The sequence below is a fragment of the Oculina patagonica genome, chromosome 13, assembly GCF_052425735.1.
Source record: "Oculina patagonica isolate OP01 chromosome 13, crgOcupat, whole genome shotgun sequence".
Lineage (NCBI taxonomy): Eukaryota > Metazoa > Cnidaria > Anthozoa > Scleractinia > Oculinidae > Oculina > Oculina patagonica.
Genome location: NC_135770.1, coordinates 26,160,943 through 26,186,260, shown reverse-complemented (window position 1 = coordinate 26,186,260; position 25,318 = coordinate 26,160,943). Strand labels below are relative to the sequence as shown.

The window sequence follows — 25,318 nt, the reverse complement described above, 5'->3', positions numbered from 1 at the left end:
TATAAAAGTCACGATCGTAGGAGACTGTGAATGTCTGTCACCTTTAATATTACGAAGCCATAATAATTATTTGTTTATAAAAGACGTGACTAATAAATTTACAGCTTGTGCAAACGTTAAATATTATTCAACTACTGAAAGGACTTTATTGAGCTATTTCCAATTTTATAACATTTCGAGACCCCAGTTTATACGCGATGTCTATTTCACAATACATGTAAACCTTCATAAAAGCGGTAGATTTTATCGCATATCTTACGGTTATTCAAACAAAACCTAACACTTTCAACGTACCAACATTGCCCAAATCCATTTCTGATAAAATACTGGTGAAAAAGCCTTGATCTCCCTCCAAAATCGTATTTTTGAGCGTCAAAACAACTTTTCGCCATACATTTTCTTCTAGCGACTTGCAATGTTTGCCCCCTAGCGATCCCAGAATCCTCCACGCAAAACACAGGATCCGATTAGTGGCAAATCATTCATTTCAGAACTGACGAACTTTTGACACAATATATCGGTAAATATGCTTTGACATGGTGTTTACTCATCGTGTTTTGTTTTAGGGAAGGCTCCGCCCCGAGGTCATATGATCATATGACTAAAGCTCATATGAAGTCAATATCTTTATTACATTGCCTTGCATCCTTTACATCATTAAAATGCATTTAACAATGCTTTCATAATCCTGCACTAGCTTGTTTTTTTTTTTTATACTTGATACTTTTTTTATTTTTTTTGTGCGAAAATGGCTTGATTATAAGCGATTTTATATATTTGCTAAAACGGTTTTTATACTTGTTAAAACGGAGGCTGTGATATGTCCATTTGTTCTCGGAGCGATTCCTGGTATATCCTCCCTTACGATTCTTTCGAAACAATGTTTTTGTACGCACCGCAACAGTGGCTTTTCGTTGGCGCAAGTATTCTCGTTGAGTTGTGTTCAGATCGTCAAGATTCTGCTAAGTCTCACTTTCAGGTCAAAAATAACATTTTCGCGGCAGAAACAAATAAGAATGTTCATGCTGATCTTAATTACGTGGATGTTAAAAATATGATTTAAATAAGATTATTTAACAAAAGCCTATAAAAAGTACAGATAATGGTAATAATAGCTAAGTGAGCTCACTAAGAGAAAAGTTATCGGTATAGATTGTTAAAGAAAAAAACACGCATGTCTGCACTCAGGAAGCCTGTTATTCTCGTCAGGAGCACAGAGACAGACCAGTTAGAGAGTTCATGCATGATTATGAGGACTAACGTAGGGTGAAAGCGCGCGCAGGGAGACGTTACATTAATCTTGGTATCCGTTCTGTAACGAACTATACAACGTAAAACCAACCCAGGGTGAATCTCGCTAACCACCATGCCCAGGAATTTGAATATTTATTTGAATTAAAAAGAAGAATTGGATTGATATATCAAATTCAGGAACTGCGAGTCTCCATCGTCTCATATAGAAAGTGTGGAAAATGATTCGGAAATCGAAGCTATGATCATTGGTATGGTAATCTCTTTAGGCCTAAATAAAGAATTTTTGCAGCATGGAAGCTTTGAGGAAAAAGCTAAAAAGCTTATCTCGAAAGCACGAAAACCTGCTAAGGCACTTGAAAACCTTCTAGCCCGCTTACGGCTGCGATGTGACGCAGGGGGTATCCCACAGTGTGTACTGAGTTAGAACTTGTTAAAAATCATTGATTGTAAGCCTTAACATGTGCTTCAACCTTAGTGCTAGTGAAAGACAGATCGATTGTCATAAAGACAAGTACTTAGACAAAAATAAAAAAAAGTCTTAACATGTGATTTAACCTAAACCTGGAACTAAAAGGAATTAATGAAGGCTTGCTTGACGGGTAGAAGAAATAGTTATTAGGAAGAGTAGATCAAGGAACTCAGCTTCCTCCTTGAAATGATCAGTCTCTATGTTTTGTGTTCTTCGAGTAAGAACGGTTAAACGCTTCTCAACTTTATCCAGTCTCTGCTCAGTACACTGAATGACACTTTCAGAATTCAAACAGAATGGCTCAGCAGTAGAAACGCACATGTTCGTGAACGTTGTGTCGTCGCAAAATAGCTTGAACTCAGGTTTCCTTTTGTCTTCCTGGAACATGTCCAAAAAACGTTCACCAATGAATCGGGCCATTCCAAGCTCCTCGGCACTCCCTTCAATGTTTGTCTTGGCATCAGTGTAGGACTCATTCAGGACAGAAACCAACATATTCATCAGGATTATAGTCATGCATAACATGAACAACAAAGCGAATGTTGGGCCAATAAAGGGCTTGTCATTACGAAGGTCATCAATTGGCACAGCAGTTCCTAAGAGGAATTGAAATTGCGAAATGACTGCTTGCATGTAGCTGGAGTAGTTAAGGATTGTGCCACCAAAAAATGTCATTCCCGATATGACAAATGCATTGAAGACGATCAGAAAGGCAAACAGGTAGGACAGTTGGTAACCCACAGACTGGCGGAAGGATGAGAACAAGAAAATCACGTAAGGGTTGAAGCGGATGAGATTCAAAAGCTTCAGTGTCACCATAAATACTGCAACAGCGATCGAGGCATTTTCCCAGTAAGCCCAGTCTAGGGCTGCGTGAAAGTGCACAATTTCATAGGGATTTGCTTGGATTGCTTTGATGCTCTGCATTATACTTTTTGATCTAAACATATAGAACAAAACGGAGGCCACAGAAGACACAATCATTAAGAAGTCAACCATGTTCCAAACAGACTTGAAAAATCCAAGGCGTTGTCGGTAAAGGTGGATCAGCATCACGATGAAGTTAAAGAGAACCATACCTATAAACAGAAACTGACAAATCAGATAGAACATTAGAGCCCCTGACTCTGTACTGTACAACTCGAGTGTATCTACTCTCTTTGAAGTATACACAGAGCCAGCAGCAATCATCTCGTAAAAATAGGTAGCGATGCTTATCAAGTTTGTATTCACGTTGAAAACTGCAAATTCTAGGATAACCGCTCGAGTCTGGCGATCGACCCATCCATGTCCAAATGTCTCACTCAACACTCCAAGGGCAGTTTCCTCGTCGTAGCCTAGCACGGCAGCATAGCCACCTCCTTCATATGAATTGTAGGAAGCCTTGATTGGATCATTGTCTAGTTCCTCAGCTGTTTGGTAACGCCAAGGTTTTGGGCACATTTGCAGGGCTTTTGGCCATGACGTATTGCCGGGGAGAGGTTTCCATCCAGGTAGACTAAGTAATGTTGTGTCCTCGCTTTCAGGTGAATAGTCGTAATAGCAGTGTGTGATAATCTTAGAAAGTGGTCCACAGGAATCTTAAGAATAAAACATTAAAAATGTATTAAAATTACAGAAGTGATGGACAAAAAGTCCATAATGAGTTTTTTTATGACCTTTAATTCAACCTTTCTATTGCAAGTGAGAACAGAATCAAAACCGTAATACTGCTCCGAATTTTAGTAAAGGACAGCTTTCCTCTGTCGAAATTTCAGACAAAACAAAGGTACAGAAGATCGATGGCTGTGTTATTCAAAAAAGCGGACAGCGATGAGCTAGCGCTCTCTTCCAAGATACAGCAAATGTTTTCGTTTTTGCTCTCTAAAACGTAGGAGTTGCAAGTAATGCTTATCCCGTTTAGCCTCGTTTTTGATAGGATAGATTTTTATAGTTTTGTTTTCGGAAGTAGCATTTACTATAGCCTTACTATTTTTGACTCTCAACTGTCGCATCCAAGGCATGCCGACTAATATGGACATCTTGTTTGCAATGTACACGTCATTCTTCTCTTTCATACCATTGTACCACGCTTGATTGTAAATATGTGGAAAGAATTCTTGCCGTAACCATCCCCTCAGTCTGTGCGAATCGGTTATCTGAAATTTGAACAAGAGTTTGTGTAAGTATTGGTTGCAAGTTGCCAAGTGGTCCCCTTCTCCTTAATTAAGATACGATAAAATGGTTTTGTGGGCTCCTATCTTAAAGGGATTATGTGTCTAGTTTACAAAAAAGTGTTATGAACTAACTGAATAAATAAAACGTTTTGAAATTTAAACAGCTACATTTACTAATTTAGTGGTTTACCCATATAATTTTAGAATTTTTAGATTTTAAGAATTAATTTAGAATTTTTCAGTTATTATATATTGTATTTTACTTATGTACATATTGTATTTTTACTTATTTTTAGACGTTGGTGTGATATCCGTATGGACTTCTTACCAACATATTAAATGTAGATGTAGATGTAGATGTAGACAAAGGAGAAAGAAAAGTCGTGTTTTATCTATTGAAAGGAATGAAAGCTTGCCATTGAGTTAAGTAAACTATCGAATGATGAAAATGCAAACTTTGAAATAAAGAAAATAAATGTTCTTTAATTAAAAAAAAAATGTTTTCAGACTTGGGAATTTGACACGGCTTTTAAACAACATTTTTTTGCTATTATGAGGCAACCCATACAAAAGCAATTGTCAGAAAGTTTAAAAGAACTTAATACTTCGGCAATTCTAGTCACCGTTCTTTCTGGCAAATAGTACCTATTCCAATGGCAACTTTATTTAGTTGGCAAAGCAAAAAGCTTTCTCTAAATTTAATTTGGGATGACATCACAAGCTTTTCGGGGGCTTAACATCCAGTTGAAAATAATAGCAATAAGGCTCACAAATTGGCCCTTTTTGGGATGAATAAAGTTGACCTGTTTTGTGAGCTCTATCGATTTTCGTAACTTTTAAAGTCCTAAAATGTTTTTCATGCTGATTCAATGCTTGTCAACATGTCTTTAAAAGGACGAGCTTACTTTGAACGTAGTATTTTTATTATTAGTTACCTTATTACATGAAATTTTCGCGACACGTTAATTTCGCAATTTTGCGAAAATGTTGTATTTTAAATCACTTTATTTTCGCGTTTTAAGGAACACACAATTTAAAATTCCTAGGCAGCATTATTTAACATGTCCTTAAATGAAAAAAACGACTTTATCAAAGGAAAAAAATAACGTCAAAATTAACAAAAACGCAACGGCAGGACTAACAGAGCAGTTCTCACAATGACCACAAGCAATTCACGCTTGTACGTGAATTATTGTTCTTGAGTTAATTGACCACAGAATCCATTTACATTGAAAATTCCTGGTATTTAACTTATTCTTTCTTGAATATTGGCATAACTTGAGTCACGTAATTTTCGCGCCATGTTATGTTCGCGACACTTATTGTTCGCGTCACTTTAATTCCGCGATTTTTTTGGAATCGCGAAATTCGCGAAATTAACGTGTCGCGAAAATTTCATGTAATAGGGTTCGCCAGCAAGGAGAACTTTCAGAAGTAGTTATAGACAAGTCACGAAGTCAAGTCTTACCAAGTCAAACTTTGTGAAGGGATTTCGTATTGCAGTTGTCATTAGAAAACGATTTCCATTCTTGTTGCCATAGCAAACGATAGCCAAGAGAAACACAAATATTAAATGAAGGACAATTTCCTTCACTATGTCTGTCAACTGAGCCTCTTTTTTGCTTCGCATACGCATCTTCTCCAAGAGATTTTGTTTAAAGCGTTGTTTAGGATCATCACTTAGAAAGTCGATGTCATCGTCATAGGCATCGCTTTCTTTACTCTCCTCCTCAGAATCATCACTTGTGTTCTTATTCCTTCTGCTGAAGAGCAAGGAAACTACAATGACTGCCAGCATTACCTTTGTTGGCTGTACAACGAAAATATCTTGTCCATTTGAAATCAAAATGGAGGCAAGCCATTGCTCGGCAACTTCTTTACCCCACATTAAGCTGTAAAATAAGGTAATCGTTGCTGCGGTAAGAGTTGTGACGAAGCAGAGAAACCAACCGATGTATACACAGAAATGAGGCAACGTGCAACCTGTTTCACTTATTTCATCAACAAGTTCTTGGGCTTGGTCAATGTCTTTATATTTGTGTCCCTTTTTCTTTCTTGGTCGGCTAGACTTAAACAAGAGGACAATCAAGATGTTTACAGGTGCAACTATGATTCCACTTTGCACTCCAACAACAATCTGTCTCCATGAAAACTTGAATGGTCCAACCTGTATAGCTCCATCAGACTCGCCACCAATGTTATAGAACATGGCATTGGCAATCATGGCGCTAAACAGAATTGAAAGACAACACGAGGCTCTCTGCACACGAGTGAAAGTACTGCTGCATGCTTTTCCAGCAACTGACATCCACAAATGACCGTCTGCAATTTTTCTTCCAAAGCGTGAACGCACCTGGCCTGAAAAGGAAGAAGAACTTTTGTTGTCTACTGTGACTTCTATTTGTCCATCTTCTTTTTCCAACGCAAGCCATCGATTTATCGGGAACACCCATCGTTCTTCTGTCTGCCTGTCTCTGAGTACCACTGTCTCAACAAACCAAGATGGATTATCTCCCGAATTGTCGTGTTCTAAAGTTATTTCTTTCAAAGGACCTAATGATTCGTTTGTGATGAGGACAAAGCCATCCACACTTCCTCGCGCAAATATTTCAGTTGAATCCTCTTTACTTCGCAGTGGAATAAGCTTGTGTTCGTTATTTTCGCCTTTTATGCTGATCGTTACACTGGCTGTTGTTGCTGAGTGTTTCCAGACTCCAGTGCTGATTACCATGTCGTAAAAGTAGGTTCCTTCTTCAACGATGTTCACATGTTTAGGAGGGGAAATCTGAAATAAACATATAATAAGATGTTATTTCACGCAATTCGCGATCGCTTACGCTTACTAACGACTGTGCTCTCTATAATTTTATATTATGAGCTTAAATATGTAATGTCATAGAACTGTAATACCATCACTGATGTACCTTATTTTCGTCCCTCTTGTCGGCTCTCCTTGCGAAGATTAATACAACAAAGTAAAGGAGGAAAGCACACGCAATTGTCACAAGAACTGAAATATTTCCGGTTTCACCAAGCCGCGTAAACTCAGTGAAAACTTTGTCAAAGTCAATAGGATTTGGTGCTTGAATGAAGTTTCCACCAAAGGACGTCAAATGATTGCACAGACATTTAAGATGGGTGGTGTTTGAACTGGCGTCGACCTATTTTCGGAAGAAACATGATTTGTCAGTAACAGTGTTTAGAAGAGGAACATTGATTGTATGTTTTATTCGCTTGATCTTCTATTTCTGCCAGAAGTCTGATCGAGGTTTTCTCATTACATCTGTTTGCAATGACAACAGGTATTATATTTCAGTATTGTCAGCGCCTCCTTCGATCCCTGTCTAAACCTTTAAGCACCCCGGAAACGAGTTCAGTAGGAACGTTGATCGATGACTTATCTGAAACTAGATCTAAACATATCCTTTTCTGGTGAGATGGAAGCTCCTGATCTTAGTCATTTTTTAACCAGAATGAAAAGATGACTAAAGACATGACGTTAATTTAATTTACCTTGCAGCCATCGGAGGTCCACTTCTCTTTATCTTCAGACCAATACAAGCAACTTGATTGGCTAATAGTGAACGTGTAGTTAACATCTGTTAATGGGTCATATTGTGGAACATCCGTTTTATAGACTCCTTTAGGTGGCGGATCCTTGAAGCCAACACATGACCGTCTTTCACGAACATGGCCAAAACATGATCTTCGCCTCCTGGAATGTTCAGTTGTAGTATTAGCTCCCAAAAACAACAGACCAACATAGAGACGACCTGGCTCAGGTGGGACAACTGTTACGGAACTCTCTTCAGGAAGGCAGGATGTTTCGTTATGCTTGTCATCTGTTTGGTTTGAACATGTTGATGTAACAGTAAAGTTGTGGTCAGAGTCTTCGATCGTAGGTCTTGATCCAAATTTAACAAACAATTCAATAACTGCGCCTTCTTCCTGCACACCGACTTTAATAGAAACAGGAACATCCGCTAGTTCTGCGTAATAACTACGAATGGAAATTTTGTTTGGCTTTAGAAAGTTGTGTTCTGTTCCGTTACTGTTGTTTTTTGGTGGACTGGAAATCGGTATAACTATCTCAATGTCATTATCAAGATTTGAAACATTAATTATTTTCCCATTGCCACTATGAAGATCGAGACTGGTGACACTTGATTTGACTTTCTTGCTGCTCTGGTCCCATGTAAAGGGGTTGAAATTAACAGCCAGCATCTGAAAAAGGAAACAGACTTATTCGAGGGATGAATATTCCATGTTGTCTGTTCATAATGACAAAGAAACACTACTTAAAAATAATTCCATGCGCGCGAGTTAAATAACGAGTTTAATAACCTTCACCAAGTCACTATAGCATTACATTGCAGGCATTCTTAATTTTAAGCCCACTTGATAATGGCCGTTGCAGTTTGGTCGAAGTTGCGGGCCTCTCTTGGACACGCAAAATGCGATACAAGAGTCGCTCATTGCCAAAAAAAAGTTCTGAAAAAAAAAATACGATATGGAACAAAAGTCCTGCATTCATTGTTAAACTAATAAAAAAATAGCACAACATAAAGCACAAATCAAGCTAAGGGAAAGTATATCTTTCATTAATAGATAAGAATATACGAACATGGCGCATTCATAGAGAGGGGGTTTATGGTCTATTAGAATTTGATGATGAAAGGCTTTTTGTGGAAGTTTACGATATTTCAAAAAGCATTTCAAAATATTTTTTATCGCCTCAAATAAAGTGCTGTACAAAGGCTTCAACACGATCTTGAACGCAAAAAAAATAAAACGGTCTATTACCTTTGCATTGATGTTTTCACCACCCATATCTCCAAGGTTGCCTGGTAGCTTAAACTTTGAAGGTCCTTCTTCCATACCCAGTCCCTTTACATCGTCAGCGGACACTTTCTTCAGAGATATTGCTAAGTTGGTTGTTTTAATGACAAGGTCTTCAGCTGGAACCAAGCGGCCAAAGAATGCATCGCTCATGTTGCTCAATTTACCTAAAGCCTTTTTTACGAACTGTAACAAAAAGGAGAGATTTCGTCGTTCAGCAACTAATCTCCATGCTTGAAATTCAAACTAATAAAATAGATTGCGTTATTTCATGAAATTTTCGCGACATGTTAATTTCGCGAATTTGCGATTCAAAAATAATCGCGAAATATAAGTGACGGGAACAGTAAGTGTCCTAAACATAACATGACGCGTAAATTTAACTGTAATTTAGCGACTCGCATTATGTCAATAATCAAGAAAGAACGAGTTAAGTAGTACTGAAGGAAAGAATTGATTCAATTGATTCTGCAAGAACAAGGAGAGAACAAGAAGACTGATAACTGTTCTGTTGTTACTGTTGACTCTTTTTTCCGCCGTTGCGTTGTTCCTTATTTTGACGTTGTGGTTCCTATGATAAAGTCGTTTTATTTAATTCAAGGCCTAGGAAACGTCGAATGATATTGTTAAGGAAATGTAAATAGGGTCTTACTCAACAACGCGAAATTAAAGTGATTTAAAATACTAATTTTCGCAAAATCGCAAAATTTGAATGACGCTAAATATGCGCTCCTCAAAATCGCAAAATTAAAGTGTCGCGAAAATGTCATGTAATAAGGTATAATAAGGTATTATTTTGTTTATGTCGCTCGGAAAATAAAAAATACTTAAACCATTTTTTCTAGTTTCGAAAAAAGCAATGCGCAAAATGTTTACATTCAAAAGGGAGTAAACAATAAAGCCTTTTTGGTTTAGATGTAAATATACAATTGCGAAAGTAACTTCGGTAATTCGTTATACCTCTGGGGATGGCGAGGCTCCTTCCGCTTTACCTGCACCTGCTGCAGACTGAAGAACATTTGTAAGACATCCTGTAACACTCTTAGCCGTCAGCTCCAAAACAGGAGAAAATGGCTCCTCTAAGTCGTTAAGGGTGTCAGTAATCATGTTTGCTGTCTTTTCTGTCATCTGCATTGTTGATTCCTATGAAAGAAATCGTACATTATGGACTTCGTAATAATTCGCAGATAGATGGTGATGGTAAACCTATTACATGTATTTGCTTATTTTGCGCGCGAAATTGACAACAGGCACAGCTAGGCAGGAAGGCAGGCAGGCAGGCAGGCAGGCAGGCAGGCAGGCAGGCAGGCAAAATAATGGATAGAAAAATGTTAGATAAATAGTGATGAAGTGAGATAAGCTTTGTTTAGGAAGAAGATTTACCAGGCTATTACTGCCGCTTCCTTCTCCGCCACCCATCGCCAAACTAACCACGGGCAAAACCAAGCGAGACATGTCAAGACTCGCAGGTGTTATAGTTGTAAACTTCACAATTAATGTTTCTGAGATCTAAAAACAAGGTAAAGAAACAATATTTAAAAACACTTGTTTCTGTGAGAGCTATAAGAAAGATGTAGTGTTGTGTTTAAATAAATTAAGTGTTGAGAGATAAGCTAACAATTAACAAATAAATTCCATTTTGCCGTGCGTCTGTTCAGTTATAGATCACAGATAACGTCAAAATGTGGTATGAACAGAGAAGTGGCCCACGAGGCGCTAGCCGAGTGGGTCACTGATGTTCATACCACATTTTGACGTCTTCTGTGATCTATAACTGAACAGACCCACGGCAAAATGGAATCTATTTGTTTTATATAATAACACAAGACTTCGGCACCCTTCAGTTTGAGCAATGCCGCCGTAAAGATGAGCTAAGTTGTTTTGATTTCACCATTAAGTTTTCGTTAACACGAAGCACTGCTAATCCGATTGAATAAACAGAAAAATGGTCAATTGAAAGTCAATGAAAAAACTAACCTTTATTCCAATTTGGAAAGTTGTTCAAATCTGTAAACATAACCGAAACGTTCAACCGCAATTCGTTTGTTTCCCGTGGCGTCGTCCAACTGTACAACACCGGTCAAACTTTCATACAGATTTCGGATAATTTCTCGAATAGTTCACTGTCTTCTTCAAGCTTGTTTCGCCCAGTTAAATGCTTCGAAAGGTGAACGATGCTTGGCGTATTGTTTCTCACTGAAGATTTGTAATTAAGCTGAACTTTTTTGCTTTGTTGTGGCCCCGCAAGTTTTAAAAACTTTGCCGACAACTCTGATTTGGACAATGAACTCTGATCACGCGCACGAGTCACACCACCGCGTGACGTCAACTATGTGTCTGTACTCTGATAGATCATAAGTAGGAACCAATCAAAATGCGCGTAGAATTCAGGTTATTATATAAAGTAACATGGATAAGTGATTAACTAACATGGTACCGTTTACGTCAACACACCAATTTTTTAACATCCGGGTCCAATGTTTGTCCACAATCTGACTCCTCATTGGCAATCTTCAAGACGGACAAGGAGAGCTGAAGAGCTTGACTGAGTTCGCCTTTGTTTAGAAATCCGTCTAGCTTATTACCTTCGCCGATTACATAGCTTTTTAACTTGGTTGCGACTGCATCTGGCGATGAAAGGCAAGGATCAAGCGAGGACGGTGGTGTGACCTGCAAAAGAACAATAAAGCTATAACCTACGACCGAAAAGTGGCCAACAAAGCAAGGATCAAAAAGATATCTGCTACGTAATCGGTACCTTTTATCTTTAGCCAAATGGTCAAGAAAAATAGTTATCAGGCTTCTTATGAAGTCAGTACGCCTATAGATATTTCTTAGTGCATATTCACTAAAGTTGCTTCCAGTTTTTTTTTTAGTAAGGACACCTGTTGATGCCCCCTTCCCCTTGCCCCATAAAATAATGTTTTAGTTCTTGCCAATGACACTAGCTGTAAATCACGTGCACTAATCGAGAGCCAGTTACTATTATCGTAACGGACATTTACATTACCTGAAAGTTAAGCGGTTGATATATTTCACGACATATGAGCTAAAGATACTGATATAATTGAAAGTGACCTTCCAATAATATTCAACGATGTAAAAGGCGAGTGTGTCATTGAGTCTAATCTGGGACAGGATGGTCAATTCCCCTAATAAGGATCGATTGAAATGAAGAAGTGGCGATTACCTAATAACGGACTGCTTTTTTTTTTCAATTTTGCATACATGGGTATGTACTGAATACCACGAAACGATATATCGCATTGTTATTGTTCTTATCCTATTAGTTAGTCAAAGACAGAAAATATATCCACAATTTTATGGGTACCTTAACAATAAGATTAACTAAAACCGCTACACCGACAGCATTCTTGACTACGATGTTGATTTGTAGTTGGTAATCGTCTTCTGAAGATCCCGCCGGTAACACGGTCGACACAGACTGTGGAGAGCTGCCATAGGATATTGGCTCTTCTCCAAGTTGAAATTCATAAGTAAGTTTGCTTGTATCTTGCCAATCAAAGCAATTGAAGGTAAACTCGGTCTCAAGAGACACGCCTTCACTGACTGAAACTGTACAATACCCGCTGTGTGGTGCCACAGCTGTCTCAAAATCCAGCACGGCAAAACCTTCTGTTCCTCCTGGAGGTGTGACGTATAACGTTAAGCTGTATTTGGATTTGGACTGCAGTGAGTTCTTCTTGATAACCATGTTAGTCGCATCTACTGCAGTTGAAGTCATGTTAGGTAATATAGGTACATCATCCCAATTGCTTGAATAGTCATTGAATCTTTTTAATCGCCATTGGTAAACTGAGCCATTGCATGGAGAGTTTGCGCATTCTGATGTAACTCGGAGCTTGTTGGTAGCTGAAACAACGACACCACAATCTACAAAGCATCTACAATAGATTGAAAAAAGAAACAATATTGTAAAGTGTGGACCTACTTGCACTTATCGACTAATAATTAAGACATGAGTTCACTAGAAGAAGAGAAAAACTAACAATGCGTGAAAAGCAATGATGAGATATGTAAAAAATGGTTATTGTTTGCTGCAACATTCAAGTTGTATTAGCTAAACATGATGGTGCACGAATAAGTGCCATATACTATGAATTTTTAATAACTTTACCCTGCCCAAAAACGCAACTCTGTTTTTCTAAACGTCTTTCGCTTTGCCCCCCAATGAAAGTGTGCTATTAACATTTACCTTAGTGACACATGGGGTACCTCTCCTTCTGCTATCTCAAACGTCATTTCCCGAAACGATCTTCTGTCATCTTTGGAAACATTCAGCCTCAGAACATAGGTTTTGCCAATTTGAAGTTGGCCAGGATCGATGTTAATGGATTTTGAAAAGTCATTAAATTCCCCAACAAAAGAACCGAAGCAATCATTGCTGATAACAGTAGTGTCATTCGCATCAAAACATGACCAAGAAAAAATGAGCCCGGTATGATCTCCAGGGCCAATATCTCCATCATAACTCAATGAGCCGTCAACAGTTACAATTTCCGTGGACCCCCAACGAACGCTACTTCCTCCGTCGATGACGGCTCGTACTAGACCAGGAATGACTTCAATAAAGCCATAGTCAAAGGCAGTAACATTCTTTGAGTGGGAAAGATCACCGATTGTGTATGTAGCCGTGAATTTGACTTGATAGATACCAGCGGATATGGATCTCCTGTTTATTGTCCACTCATTTGTCCCTTGACTTACTAAAGTTCCATCGGCTGACTCTGAAGCAGCAAGTTCTGCTTCACTAATGATACGCCATTCCATGGTACTTGACAACACAGCGAGATCATTGTTTAGACCTTGCGTTATTGCTTCTTGTACACTTTTGACGGACCGGTCGACAACAGTGGCATGGTACTTGTCCTTAGATATGTCTCTTATGGTTACTGAGAAGTCTCCTGCCGATTGAAATTTATGAAAGAAGTAAAAAAAAATTAAAAGCCAAGCCACTTAGAGCACAAGTCAGTCAGTCAGCCTGTCATTCTTTGAAGCAGTCTGTCTGATCGTCCGTCTGTGTGTCTGTCTATTAGACTGTCAGTCTGTAGCGAGTTGAATTTAATCCAATCGCAAGTCAGTGTCCTTGTTTGCATACGATGCGCGAAAAGGGTGAATGTACGAACGCGCTTACAGACCTTGGAAACATTATTTGCACTTACCGAGGGGCTCGCAACTCAATATTCCATCGCCAATATAGCCGTCTCGGCACTCGCAGGTAAAAGAACCTTCATTGTTGTAACAGTTAGCCACTCCATGACAGTTGTGAGTTGCTGTTGCACATTCGTCAATATCTGTAAGAGAAAATTTTGGATATTAATATAACTTTATATTGAATTACAACGGAAGAAGCATTTAAAAAGAGACACTGTCATACACTCCCCATCCGAGAGGCAGTAAAACGTTTCACGTGGCATGCCTCCAAACTTCATACATTCCTTACATTATCAGGACGCAGGTCTAGAAGCCACTGCAAAACAACAAATGAGGGTGAGTGTTTCAGGATAGTGAGAGAAGCCGGGTAGCCTGTATGTTTCAATCGTGGATCCTTCCTTGTCATTGAAAAAGTTTACTTCGGTAATACATCATAAACTTGATCCCTAGTTGGGATTCAAACAGAGTTATTAGCTTCCCATTCCCTTTCACCTAGGAAGAAAATTGGATGAATACCCATGCATACCATAGCAATCCACGCCATCTCCCGTGTATCCTTGAAGGCAAGTGCATTCAAATGAACCAACATTGTTGCTACACTGGGCAAGCACAGCATGGCAATTGTGTGTCAGATTTTGACATTCGTCCACATCTGCGGATATAGTAATAATAGTTTATTTAACCTCTTTTGCAGTTAAAAGAAACTGAATTATCGAGTGACACTTACATGAAATGAAAAGTCTACTACTTACTTTTAAAAATCTATCAAAAAAGGACTAATTACAAAAAGTATCGAAATTTGAAATATATATCAGCCATTGTTAAAACATTTTCACGAATAGGTCAGCCTTACTCTACGCAGAAACAAGTACAAGCGAAAACTTAAAACTCATTAATAAATGCGCACCTTTTATGTATTACCAGTATGCAAGCGAAGAAAAGAGGTCAAAATGATGATAACTTGCATTCTGGCGTTAAAAGCACTATTCGAGGGCCAATTGTTTTATCGTAAACTTCCTTTTAAGAAGTGTCTTGTCAGCTTCTAGGAGCATGGTTGGAGCTAGGCTAGGCAAACCATGTCTTCTCTCAAGAGTCAACTATGGCCGGTAAGGGTTTAAATTAAATGCCGCAACTTGACGACAGTTCTTGAGTGTGGGGCAGTTTTCTAACAAAACTCGACGACAGTTCTTGATTTTGAGGCAATTTTAACAAGTATTTTTTACTGTCGTGTCTTTAGGATTTTGTCATCAATTGATCATTGACGCAAATAAGTATATTGCCACACCTACCGTACGATCCCTGTATTCATAGGCTATATAGATTTATATAGAAATCTTGTAAGGTATTATGCCCACACAGTCTTGAGAATTCTAAAGCACTGTAACAGAAAAACGCCGACTTTCTAACTTCCTTGGCTTAATAATAACGCATTTACCTACACTGCTTTTCAGTTGGTAAATATAATACCATGTGGCCAGATATATTATGGTAAACCGTTTGATAATTGACCGCTACCTTTTAATAGAAATTATACCAGTCTTAGGTATCATAAGCTGCAGCAAAGATGTAATAAATTATAAAACCTTTTACAGTACCTTGACAACCATAGAGCTCCACCCTCATTGATTTGTGGGTATACCAAGACACTGGCACAAAACGGATATAACGTGCCCTGATTGGTGGGTCGAGTTCATGATAAACGGGTGTGTCGCTGTCGGTGTTTGCACTAAAAACCTAAATTAATTAGTATAGAAATTGTTAGGGATTGTCTTACTGGCATTTCTTATTAATATAAATCTACCTAAGGAAAGCAGATATCGTTTTGTGGCAGTATTGATTAATTGGGACGAGTCAGGTCTGGCAAGATTAATTTAAATATCCGTTAACTAAAAATAAATTTATCCTCAAATATAAATTCTAAGAAACAAACAAAAGTAACTAAAGGTTTCGGTTACTAACAAATCGACCAAATTTCCCATGGCCAACATTCTTTTATAATGTAGTCGCTCTATACGAGCGTTAGAATTTGGGCGGGCATTGTATAGATAAACTGCTTAGAATTACAGAGGCCCTGTCCCCCAGATGTGCAAATGTTCTTTATAGTGATGTACTACTCCACCATTTTGCCTCGAGCTGCGAGAAGAAAATTGTTCACTACAAAGTCTTGAAAATTATGTGGTGTCGTTTTCATGATCTTTTGAAATGTTGACTATTGAAGAATTGATCTAATTGTTTATACAATAACATCGTAAATCGTTAATAAAGTGGTTATTTTGACAAGTTTATAAAGTTACTATCTATCTAAATCTTACAAAAAAAATTAGATAAAATATCGGTGCGAAATAGCGCTCGCGACGACAGCTAGTAAGCCGACGATTGTGTGGGGAAATTCGCACTTAATATTCCACTTCACGCCGGGCCAGCAGAGCGCTTGCATGAAGCGGCACTCTCGGAAAAACGTTTTGCTGTTTTATCCGATTAAGCTCAAATTTGGCACAATGATAGAACTTTTTATCGAATGAACAATCGAATGATTTTTGTTTTTCTGAATTAACGGTTTTTGGCGGGAAAATGACGTCACAGTACTAAAGGCAAATTTTTATTCCCTTGTTATGGCACAAAAGTACACGATTCTGAAAGAAGACGTTACGATAAAGTGAAATGCGAAAGAATTATTCAAAAATTTAATCCGCCTTGAAGATATAAAGATTTGAATTTTGTAATTGTTCTAAAAATAGTAACAAAATGGCGGGAAATTCAAATTTTCAAACTCTATATCTTCAAGACGGATTGAGATTTTTCAGTAATTTTTTCGCATTTCACTTTATCTCAGCGAGGTCTTTCAGAATAATGTACTTTTTGGATCATAACAATAAAATGAAAATTTTCCTTCAGCACCGTGACGTCATTTTTCCGCCAAAAACCGTATAATTCAAAAAACAAAAATCATACGATTGTTTGGGATAAAAAGGTCTATCATTGTGTCAAATTTGAGCTCAATCGGATAAATCAGGAAAAAGTTTTTTCAAGAGTGCCGCTTGATCAAGCGTTCCACTGGCCCGGCGTGCTTGACATTGAGCAACCCGCAATTCAATTCAATTGGCCCTAACTCTAAAGATGACTTCCATTCAGGTTGTCTAATTGTCAGTCGCCAACATCAGTTCCTTTTAGAACTACTCTCACCCTGACAAGACACTATACAAACTACTTATACTCCTGGTCTGACTGTCCAGATCAATCTGGAGCCAAGGACTAGCATCACTTGTGGCAGCTACCCAAGAGCCTTTTGGTTTCGTCAGGCGCAACCTAGCGTAACTCGCGCGATGAGAGCTACCCCATGTAGAAGAGACAGTGATTTGCCCACCAGATATTAATTTGTTCTCCATGCCCAAAGCGTTTTGACATTCTAACAGTATAAAGAGATTGATTGAAATAGATAATACAATGCTAAACCTATTTTGAAGCAATAAAGATGCCATTTTTATGTGATAGTCAGGTTTTGAATTAACTAAGGCCGCTGAAAATGATGCATAGGCACAAGGCTGGTCTCGATTCATAGTGAAATATTTACAATTATCAGCGAGAACATGAACTATTCACATATTCTCCGCAGTGTATTATTTTACAAATCAGTAATTCTTGCTTGTATTTTCAAATATTTTACTTCATATTGAGACTAACGCTGTTCAAATGCGTCTTGAGTCTATTTTATTTAGGGGCCTTGGTAAACTTTAACTGCACTTTCTTTAAAATACTATGATTAACTTTTTAAAAAATCAGGCCTTCCACGGTTAGCATTGTACTACTCTTGCGTGGGGGTAAAAGGGTACTTTTGTGAGGAGATTAAATTAATAAATTTACATAAATAAGGAGAAACTTTGTGTCATTGGTTCGAAAAATTACACAGAGTAGCTTAAAAGTTTAATTAGTTGAATAAAATTGCTGAAAAACAATTTATTTTTGCCAAAATAAATTCTAGCACCACAGCGACCACAACTACTACCACTACTACAACTACTACCACTACCACTACCACAACCACTATCGCTACCACTACCGCTACCGCTATTGCTACTGTTTCTGCTACTTCTACTGCTACTGCTACGGCTACTGCTACTGCTACTGCTACTGCTACCGCTACTGCTACTGCTACTGCTACTGCTACTGCTACTGCTACTGCTACTGCTACTGCTACTGCTACTGTAACTGCTACTTCTACTACTACTACTACTACTACTACTACTACTACTACTACTACTACTACTACTACTACTACTACTACTACTACTACTACTACTACTACTACTACTGCTGCTGCTGCTGCTGCTGCTGCTGCTGCTGCTGCTGCTGCTGCTGCTGCTGCTGCTGCTGCTGCTGCTGCTGCTGCTGCTGCTGCTGGTGTGTGTGTGTGTGTGCTGCTGCTGCTACTACTACTACTACTACTACTACTACTACTACTACTACTATAGAGGCATATGTGTTTCTAGTTGTCTTGGTAAGCTATTTTGTTCCATTCTGAATCAAAGATTATACTTATATTTTGAAGACAACAAGATTTTACATAATTCACAAATTGGCTTTCTGCCTGAAAACCGCACTGCAGACCATGTTTTTACCTTACGAACCCTAATAGATAAATATGTCCACTACCACAAAGAGAAAATCTATGCTTGCTTCGTAGATTTCCGCAAAGCTTTCGACTCCGTTTGGCACGAGGGATTATTTTATAAGTTACTCAAAGTGAACATAGGAGGAAATTTTTACAATTTAATTAAAAGCCTTTACTGCAACTCTTCATGCTCAATAAGAGTCGGAGAAAACAAAACACGATCTTTCGCATACTCACGAGGTGTACTTCAAGGGTGTATCCTAAGCCCCCTTTTATTTAATCTCTATATAAATAATTTGCCATATTTATTTGAAAACACTCTATCTGATCCATTTGTACTTCCAAATGGAACAAAAATAAACTCCCTGTTGTACGCAGATGATTTGATTATACTATCAAGATCCAAAGTTGGATTGCAGAACTGTTTAAACGTCCTTTCGTCCTATTGCGAAACGTGGATGCTAAAAATCAATCCAAAGAAAACAAAAATAATGATATTTCAAAAACGCCAAAGAAAGTCCATTGACATCAGCTTCAATATAGGCACTGAATCAATTGAAAATTGTTCAAGAATACACGTATTTAGGAACACGTTTAACCCCAACGGGAAACTTTACTCTTGCACTCGAACACTTAAAAGAAAAAGCGATGCATGCCTTTTTTAGTATACGAAAACACTCAACCCTTAATAGACTTAGACCTAATACTGCATCCCAAATTTTTGACACAATGATATTTCCTATCTTAAGCTACAACAGTGAGATATGGGGGATGTACATGAAACAGAATTTTAAAACTTGGGATAGTTCCCCAATAGAAAAAATTCATCTCAAATTTTGTAAACGGTACTTAGAAGTAAACAATAAGGCCTCGAACATAGCTTGTAGAGCGGAACTTGGAAGATTACCTTTAATTTACCAGAGAATTATGTACGTCAAGGGTGTACCTTTAATTTACCAGAGAATTATGAAATACTTTGTCTATCTAAACAAGAAAGACAACGACTCAATTGTCAAACAATCTTTTCTTATGTCAAAGAACTTACACTCTATCAACAACTCCGGATTTTATTCCAATTTTTGGAATTTAATAAAACACTACCATCTCCCCAATTTCGACCCGGAATCTTTAGATAATTATAGAATTAAACGATACACAACCAATATGAAAGAGAAATATATATCTTTCTGGCGACATAGCCTAGAACACTCAAGGAAATTAGAATTTTTTAAAGTTTTTAAAAATTAATACGTTGCATCTGATTATTTACAACAGTTAAGATATTTTAATGAAAGAAAAAATCTTGTGAAATTTAAATTAAGTAATCACAAACTTATGATTGAACTGGGTAGATATCAGACTGACCATATACCCAGAGCAAATAGATTATGTCCATTGTGCAAGTCAAATCAAGTAGAAAACAAAACACATTTCTTATTAGATTGTAGCAAATACTCTTCCCAAAGGCGGACATTCTTAAAACGAATCAATGAGATAGTACCTGACTTTGAAAGGAAAACAACCTCAGAAAACATTAAACTTCTTATGAACTCTAATGATTATCATGTTAATAAGCTAGTTATGAAGTTTATTTCTTCATGTATGAATTTACGTGATGCATTGTTATTATCAGGTGAAAGCGATGTAACTTAATCAAGTTTTAGTATGATATAATAGGATCGTTTTGTTACTTTTAGTTTAGATATGCTTTTGCAACACTGTAAACGGTAACGGTCATGCAAATAAAGCAATTTATTACTATTACTTACTACTACTACTACTACTACTACTACTACTACTACTACTACTACTACTACTACTACTACTACTACTACTACTACTACTACTACTACTACTACTACTACTACTGCTACTGCTACTGCTACTGCTACTGCTACTGCTACTGCTACTGCTACTGCTACTGCTACTGCTACTGCTACTGCTACTGCTACTGCTACTGCTACTGCTACTGCTACTGCTACTGCTACTGCTACTGCTACTGCTACTGCTACTGCTACTACTACTACTACTACAGTTACTACTACTACTATGATGATAAATACCTTGACAACCATACAGCTCCACCCTCATTGATATCCAGATGTGCCAACCAAGTGGAAAAAAACGAATGAAACGCGCTCTGATTGGTGGGTTTAGATCATGATAAACGACAGTGTTCTTATCTGTACTCCCAGTAAACTCCTGAATTAGCAAAAATAAAACAAAAAAATATTAGAGATTGAATTTTTCAAACCGTGTTAGAGGTATTTTTTAATCTCCCAGTCTATCCTACCAGCCTAAATTTCAGTTACAAGCTCGCTTGGTCTGTAATATAACACGAATGTGACGGCGGAATAATTTTGATTTGAAAGTCTCTGTTACCTTGTTTGCTGTTTGTCCTATCTCCCTGTAGTAGTGGAAGTTTACTCTGTCGTTACCGTACTGTAGCATGTAATAAGTTACCCAGTTGCTATGCCAAAAGGCATCTCTTCCTTGGGTTGCCACACGCGTCACTTTAGTGTACAAACTGCGCAGGTCAACTTGAAGCCATTGATTGGAATCACTTGTGGCAGCCACCCAACCACCTGTTACAAAAAGCGATTCTTGAAAGTGAAGTCTTCCATGGATAGCGGCCTCAGCGACATCCCATTCAGAAGATGCAGTAATTTGCTCGTCAGAGATCTCGCCATTTTCCATACCTTGAGCTTCCAGACATTCTGAATATTTAATGAGATTAACATCGAGATTTATAGCTTCCATGGAAATTACCGTACGTAACTTCGCAAAAAGACAAGCACAAGCCTTGTATAGAAGATTTATTATACTCTGGCGGTTCGGCGGTTCAAGCCAATTTTGAGTGGTTGTCACAAGGTCACAAGTCAGACTGATTCGCAATTCAAATTATAACAGTAAGAAATGAACAACAACTAACTTTCTGCGCCATACACCTCAACTCGCATACAATTCCCATTGTGAACCTTCATTGCATAGAAGCGAACGTATCTGGCATACACTGGCACTGGTAGTTGGTGTTGATCAACCGTGTTAGAGTCACCTTCCCTGTGAAATATCTTAAAGGTAATAATATAAAGATTAAATAAAAGGGCAACTCAGAGACCTTCTAAGGGCTTCTTCATATGAACCCGGTTGCATGGGCTGGCCCAGTTACCGAGATCTCGCCTCACTCCTATTTTCTTTGTAAAAATTTCGATGTGGACGTGTTCATATGTGAAGGCAACCCGTTTACCGAGATCTCTGCAACCGTGTCACTCCAGCCCGGTTACCGGGATGGAGCGTTTTAGGGGGTGAAATAGCTTCGCTTTCGCAAGTAGGCGGTCATAATGTCATAATTTTGCCTTTTAAGTATTTCCACTTTAGAAGTATGGTAATAACCTTAAGATTTATTACTAAAGTTACACTTGTCAATAAAGCTACGATAGTCGCGAGCGATGCAACTTTATCTGTCGCCATTTTCTTTCCTTGAATTAAATCCCGGTCAACTGGACTGGTCAGTTATGCGACCTTTACAGAAACGTTTCAGTTTTTGTGTTTTCTGTATAAATACGATCAAATCTTACCATTTTTGCACCGTTTCCATCTTTATACCTTTTAAAGTTGTTACCATCAGATGAGAAATGCAGCTTGAATTCTATTGGCCATTCATTGCTATTTATGTCTCCCTGAGTAGCAACACCACAAACTTCAATGACTTTTCCGAAGTCAATCTGTAGCCAGTCGTAAGGAGTATTATCATCTAATTTTGCGCACCATCCATCCCCTCTGTCACCGTTTAATCGCCCGTAATATGGTTGGTGGGAACTACTCCTTGCAGTGCTAGCTGTGATAAAGCCGCCAGGGATGATACTGAGACTAGAAACACCGACAGCGTTGTCGAAACATGCTGAGTTAGTGAAGAAATAAGCAAACAACAATTTAGTAATTCGTTCATTCTTTATGCAAGACTACCAAACTTGAACCTTAACTTTGTACCTTTATTTTCGCACGTTTAAATTTTGCACAAATAATAATAATTACAACACAATATATAATTAAATGTAAATGTCAAATAACTTTGTTACTTTAAAGCCAAGAAGACTACTACGCCACATAGTAGTATCTCTAAGCAGAAAATGCCTCGCATACAGGAGTCAATAAAAAGAAAAAAAAACATTATCTTCTTTATTACAATAATATCTGTTCTAGTAGGCGATAAAGTTTTCGTTTTGGTTACTTTCGGGAGGTATTTTGGTATTAAATGCTAAAAAAATGAAAAGTTTAAATTATGGTGAAATATACAATGTGTTTAAAAGAATGAAATAAACTTATAAATTGTAAGATAAAACATATTTTAATGAATTGTCTGCGGCTTTACTCTCGAAGTTGGCTTTGGAGAGGCGGTGAAACTCGTGCGGTCTGCTGGATTCTCGTATTATTCTTGGGAGAACTTTTAAAGCTTTCGATGCGCTACGTTTGAAAGTTCCTTGTACATAGTTTGTGTTCAATTGAAATTCACTGCTTGAGCGTAGCGTCCTAGTCGGTACATAACGCTCGAGTTTCAAAGTTCGGGCCAATGATCAGAGTAAAGTGACTTGAAAGTCACTTTACTAAGGAATCAATCAGGATCATAAATTATCTCTCCATTACTGCAATTTTGTTTTTGAACGACAGATGCTCCAGCATTTGGAAGAAAATTGATTCAAATTCGCCTGGTGACCTATAGAAATAATAATATAAAAACATAATAGAATTCGAAGTGTTAAAGCCATTTGTGATCGACAAATTGTTCGGGGCAAAAATCTTCTGAATATAGAATAATATTGTAACGGCCGTCTTCGTCCACAATTACTTTTATTACTTCAGCACTTCGAACTGAATAACAACTGTACTCTGAGTCTTACTCACATACACCACACAACAGGAAAGCGCAAGTTCTATTTATCCTTCGCACATGACTTCACTATGCTTACTCTTCGCGATATAACGATCTTTACAAGCTCGTGCACTAAAAACGGCACGTGCACTAAACGCCGTTTCGTTACAATATATTGCATGACACGTTCTCACACAAGTCCTAAATATATTGGAGCACATGTGAATTATAATGTGAACAAAGCGAAAGAAATGCCGTATTTACCTTAGCGTCTAGTTCAATTTAAAATATATATCTTGAAAATTTAGCTCTGTAAATCATTATAGCTACTGATCGTTTTAAAGTAGTCGTCTGTGTAATGTGTTGAAAAAAGTTCACTGCACTAATTTTCTACTGCCAGAGGTGCAGCCAACAGGAATAAGTACATTAATATTAGCAGAAGCCGCATCTTGCAGTCTGTGATGGCAATATGACTGTGTACGCATGTGACCAAATTATGTCAACGGCAACTTTTTTTTTTACATATAATGAGTCGCGAAATTGAAGAGGATTTAACTCACCAGTGATAATAAAAGGTATTAGATTTTGAAATTTTATAAATGTTTGTTTTTAACGACGTCTCTAATTAGGTCAAACAAACGCGGCAACCTTGGTTTCACGCCTTACATTGGCTTTAAAATGTTGTGTGGATAAATGGCTGGGATAAAAATTTTTTAGCTTATTTGCAAGTCGCTGAATATTTTTTAAATTGTCTTGGACAAAATAAATGTAATTAAAGTAAGATCCTTGGTTCAATTGCGCTGCCTTTATTCGTTAAACTTAATATTAAAATTATCATAGTTATAACAGACTCATATACCTCCATATGCTAGGCCTCCTTCTGTTATCAGCACTATGCCCTGGATTAAAAGCCAAACCGTTGCTTTCTGAAGAAAATAAATATAACTCTTTATGCTCTTTAAATCAAGTAGCATAGATCCATTTATTTGGAAATATATTCCATTTAATTGACAATGAAAATTAAAATGAGCGAAATTAAACAACGACGTTATATCACTATCTTTGCTCTTTGAATCAGGTAGCATAGATCCATTTATTTGGAAATAGATTTTGCTTAATTGATAGTGAAAATGAGCGAAATTGAGCAACGACGTTTTGAAGTCATTTTGACTCCATTATCAAGTAGAATGATATAGCGGTTGTTGCTTGTATTTAAACTCGAAACTTCAACCGTTTTATCTTTCTACTTGATAATGTAGTCAAGATGACTTCGAAACGTCGTAGGTTAATTTCGCTCACTGTCAACTGTAATTCGAAATGTTCTCATATTAGATTTTGTTTATTTTATTTTATTCGAGGCAAAACATAAAGATGACATTACCTTGGATGACAACGACAGTTCCTCCATAATTATTTTTCTGGTCACATCGATTACAACACAAAAAGGTCTTCAAAGACGACTGAAGCTCCTTAATTCGTCTATTACATAATTTTATTTTCACTGAGAATATAAGCAGATCCTTTGGGGATTATTTTTCAGAAGAAAGAAAAGCGTATCAATATTTTATCGGAAGTCCTTACAAAATAATGGGAGTTGACGTTCTAGAAACGTCAACTTCAATTTTGAAAATATGGCGATTAATTAATAAGACGATGACAAAGGTTAATTTGTGGTTGACATGACGATGTTGTTAGTAATCCGTAGAAGAAAATTCAGGACTTCACACTTCATCGAGAGGAAAATCGTCGCACTGGACGATTTTTTTTTCCAATGCATAAAATAAGTTTATAGAAATGTTGACACCGTAGAAGGAGCTGAGTTTACTAGAAAAAAAAAGAAGGAAAATTGGAATATACTTGTAAATAAATTTATATTAACAGTTGTATTAAGTCCCATATATTTTTGAATAAACATGTCCGAAATAAGTGTTAACAGGGGGTATTAC

The 25,318-nt window shown here is 37.5% G+C and overlaps 2 protein-coding genes across 2 annotated transcripts; both read right to left on the bottom strand.

Moving 5' to 3' along the window:
- Positions 1–24: 24 nt before the first annotated feature.
- LOC144636235 (polycystin-1-like protein 2) lies at positions 25–20,666 on the bottom strand. The gene is made up of 15 exons (XM_078495393.1): positions 20,566–20,666; positions 15,489–15,627; positions 14,420–14,545; positions 13,902–14,033; positions 12,935–13,643; positions 12,050–12,623; positions 11,173–11,388; positions 10,102–10,227; positions 9,679–9,861; positions 8,683–8,904; positions 7,393–8,103; positions 6,804–7,040; positions 5,348–6,664; positions 3,693–3,861; positions 25–3,303 (listed from the first exon to the last, which is right to left on the bottom strand). Exons 1-15 carry the CDS (start codon positions 20,575–20,577, stop codon positions 1,832–1,834), a joined length of 6,345 nt encoding a protein of 2,114 aa, XP_078351519.1. The 5' UTR covers positions 20,578–20,666; the 3' UTR covers positions 25–1,831.
- Positions 20,667–20,966: 300 nt separating this feature from the next.
- On the bottom strand, positions 20,967–24,865 carry LOC144636525 (contactin-associated protein-like 5). Its single transcript, XM_078495754.1, has 4 exons — positions 24,754–24,865; positions 24,232–24,298; positions 22,081–22,403; positions 20,967–21,219 (listed from the first exon to the last, which is right to left on the bottom strand). The coding sequence occupies exons 1-4, from the start codon at positions 24,778–24,780 to the stop codon at positions 21,091–21,093; spliced, it is 546 nt and encodes a 181-aa protein (XP_078351880.1). The 5' UTR covers positions 24,781–24,865; the 3' UTR covers positions 20,967–21,090.
- Between the last annotated feature and the right edge of the window lie 453 nt (positions 24,866–25,318).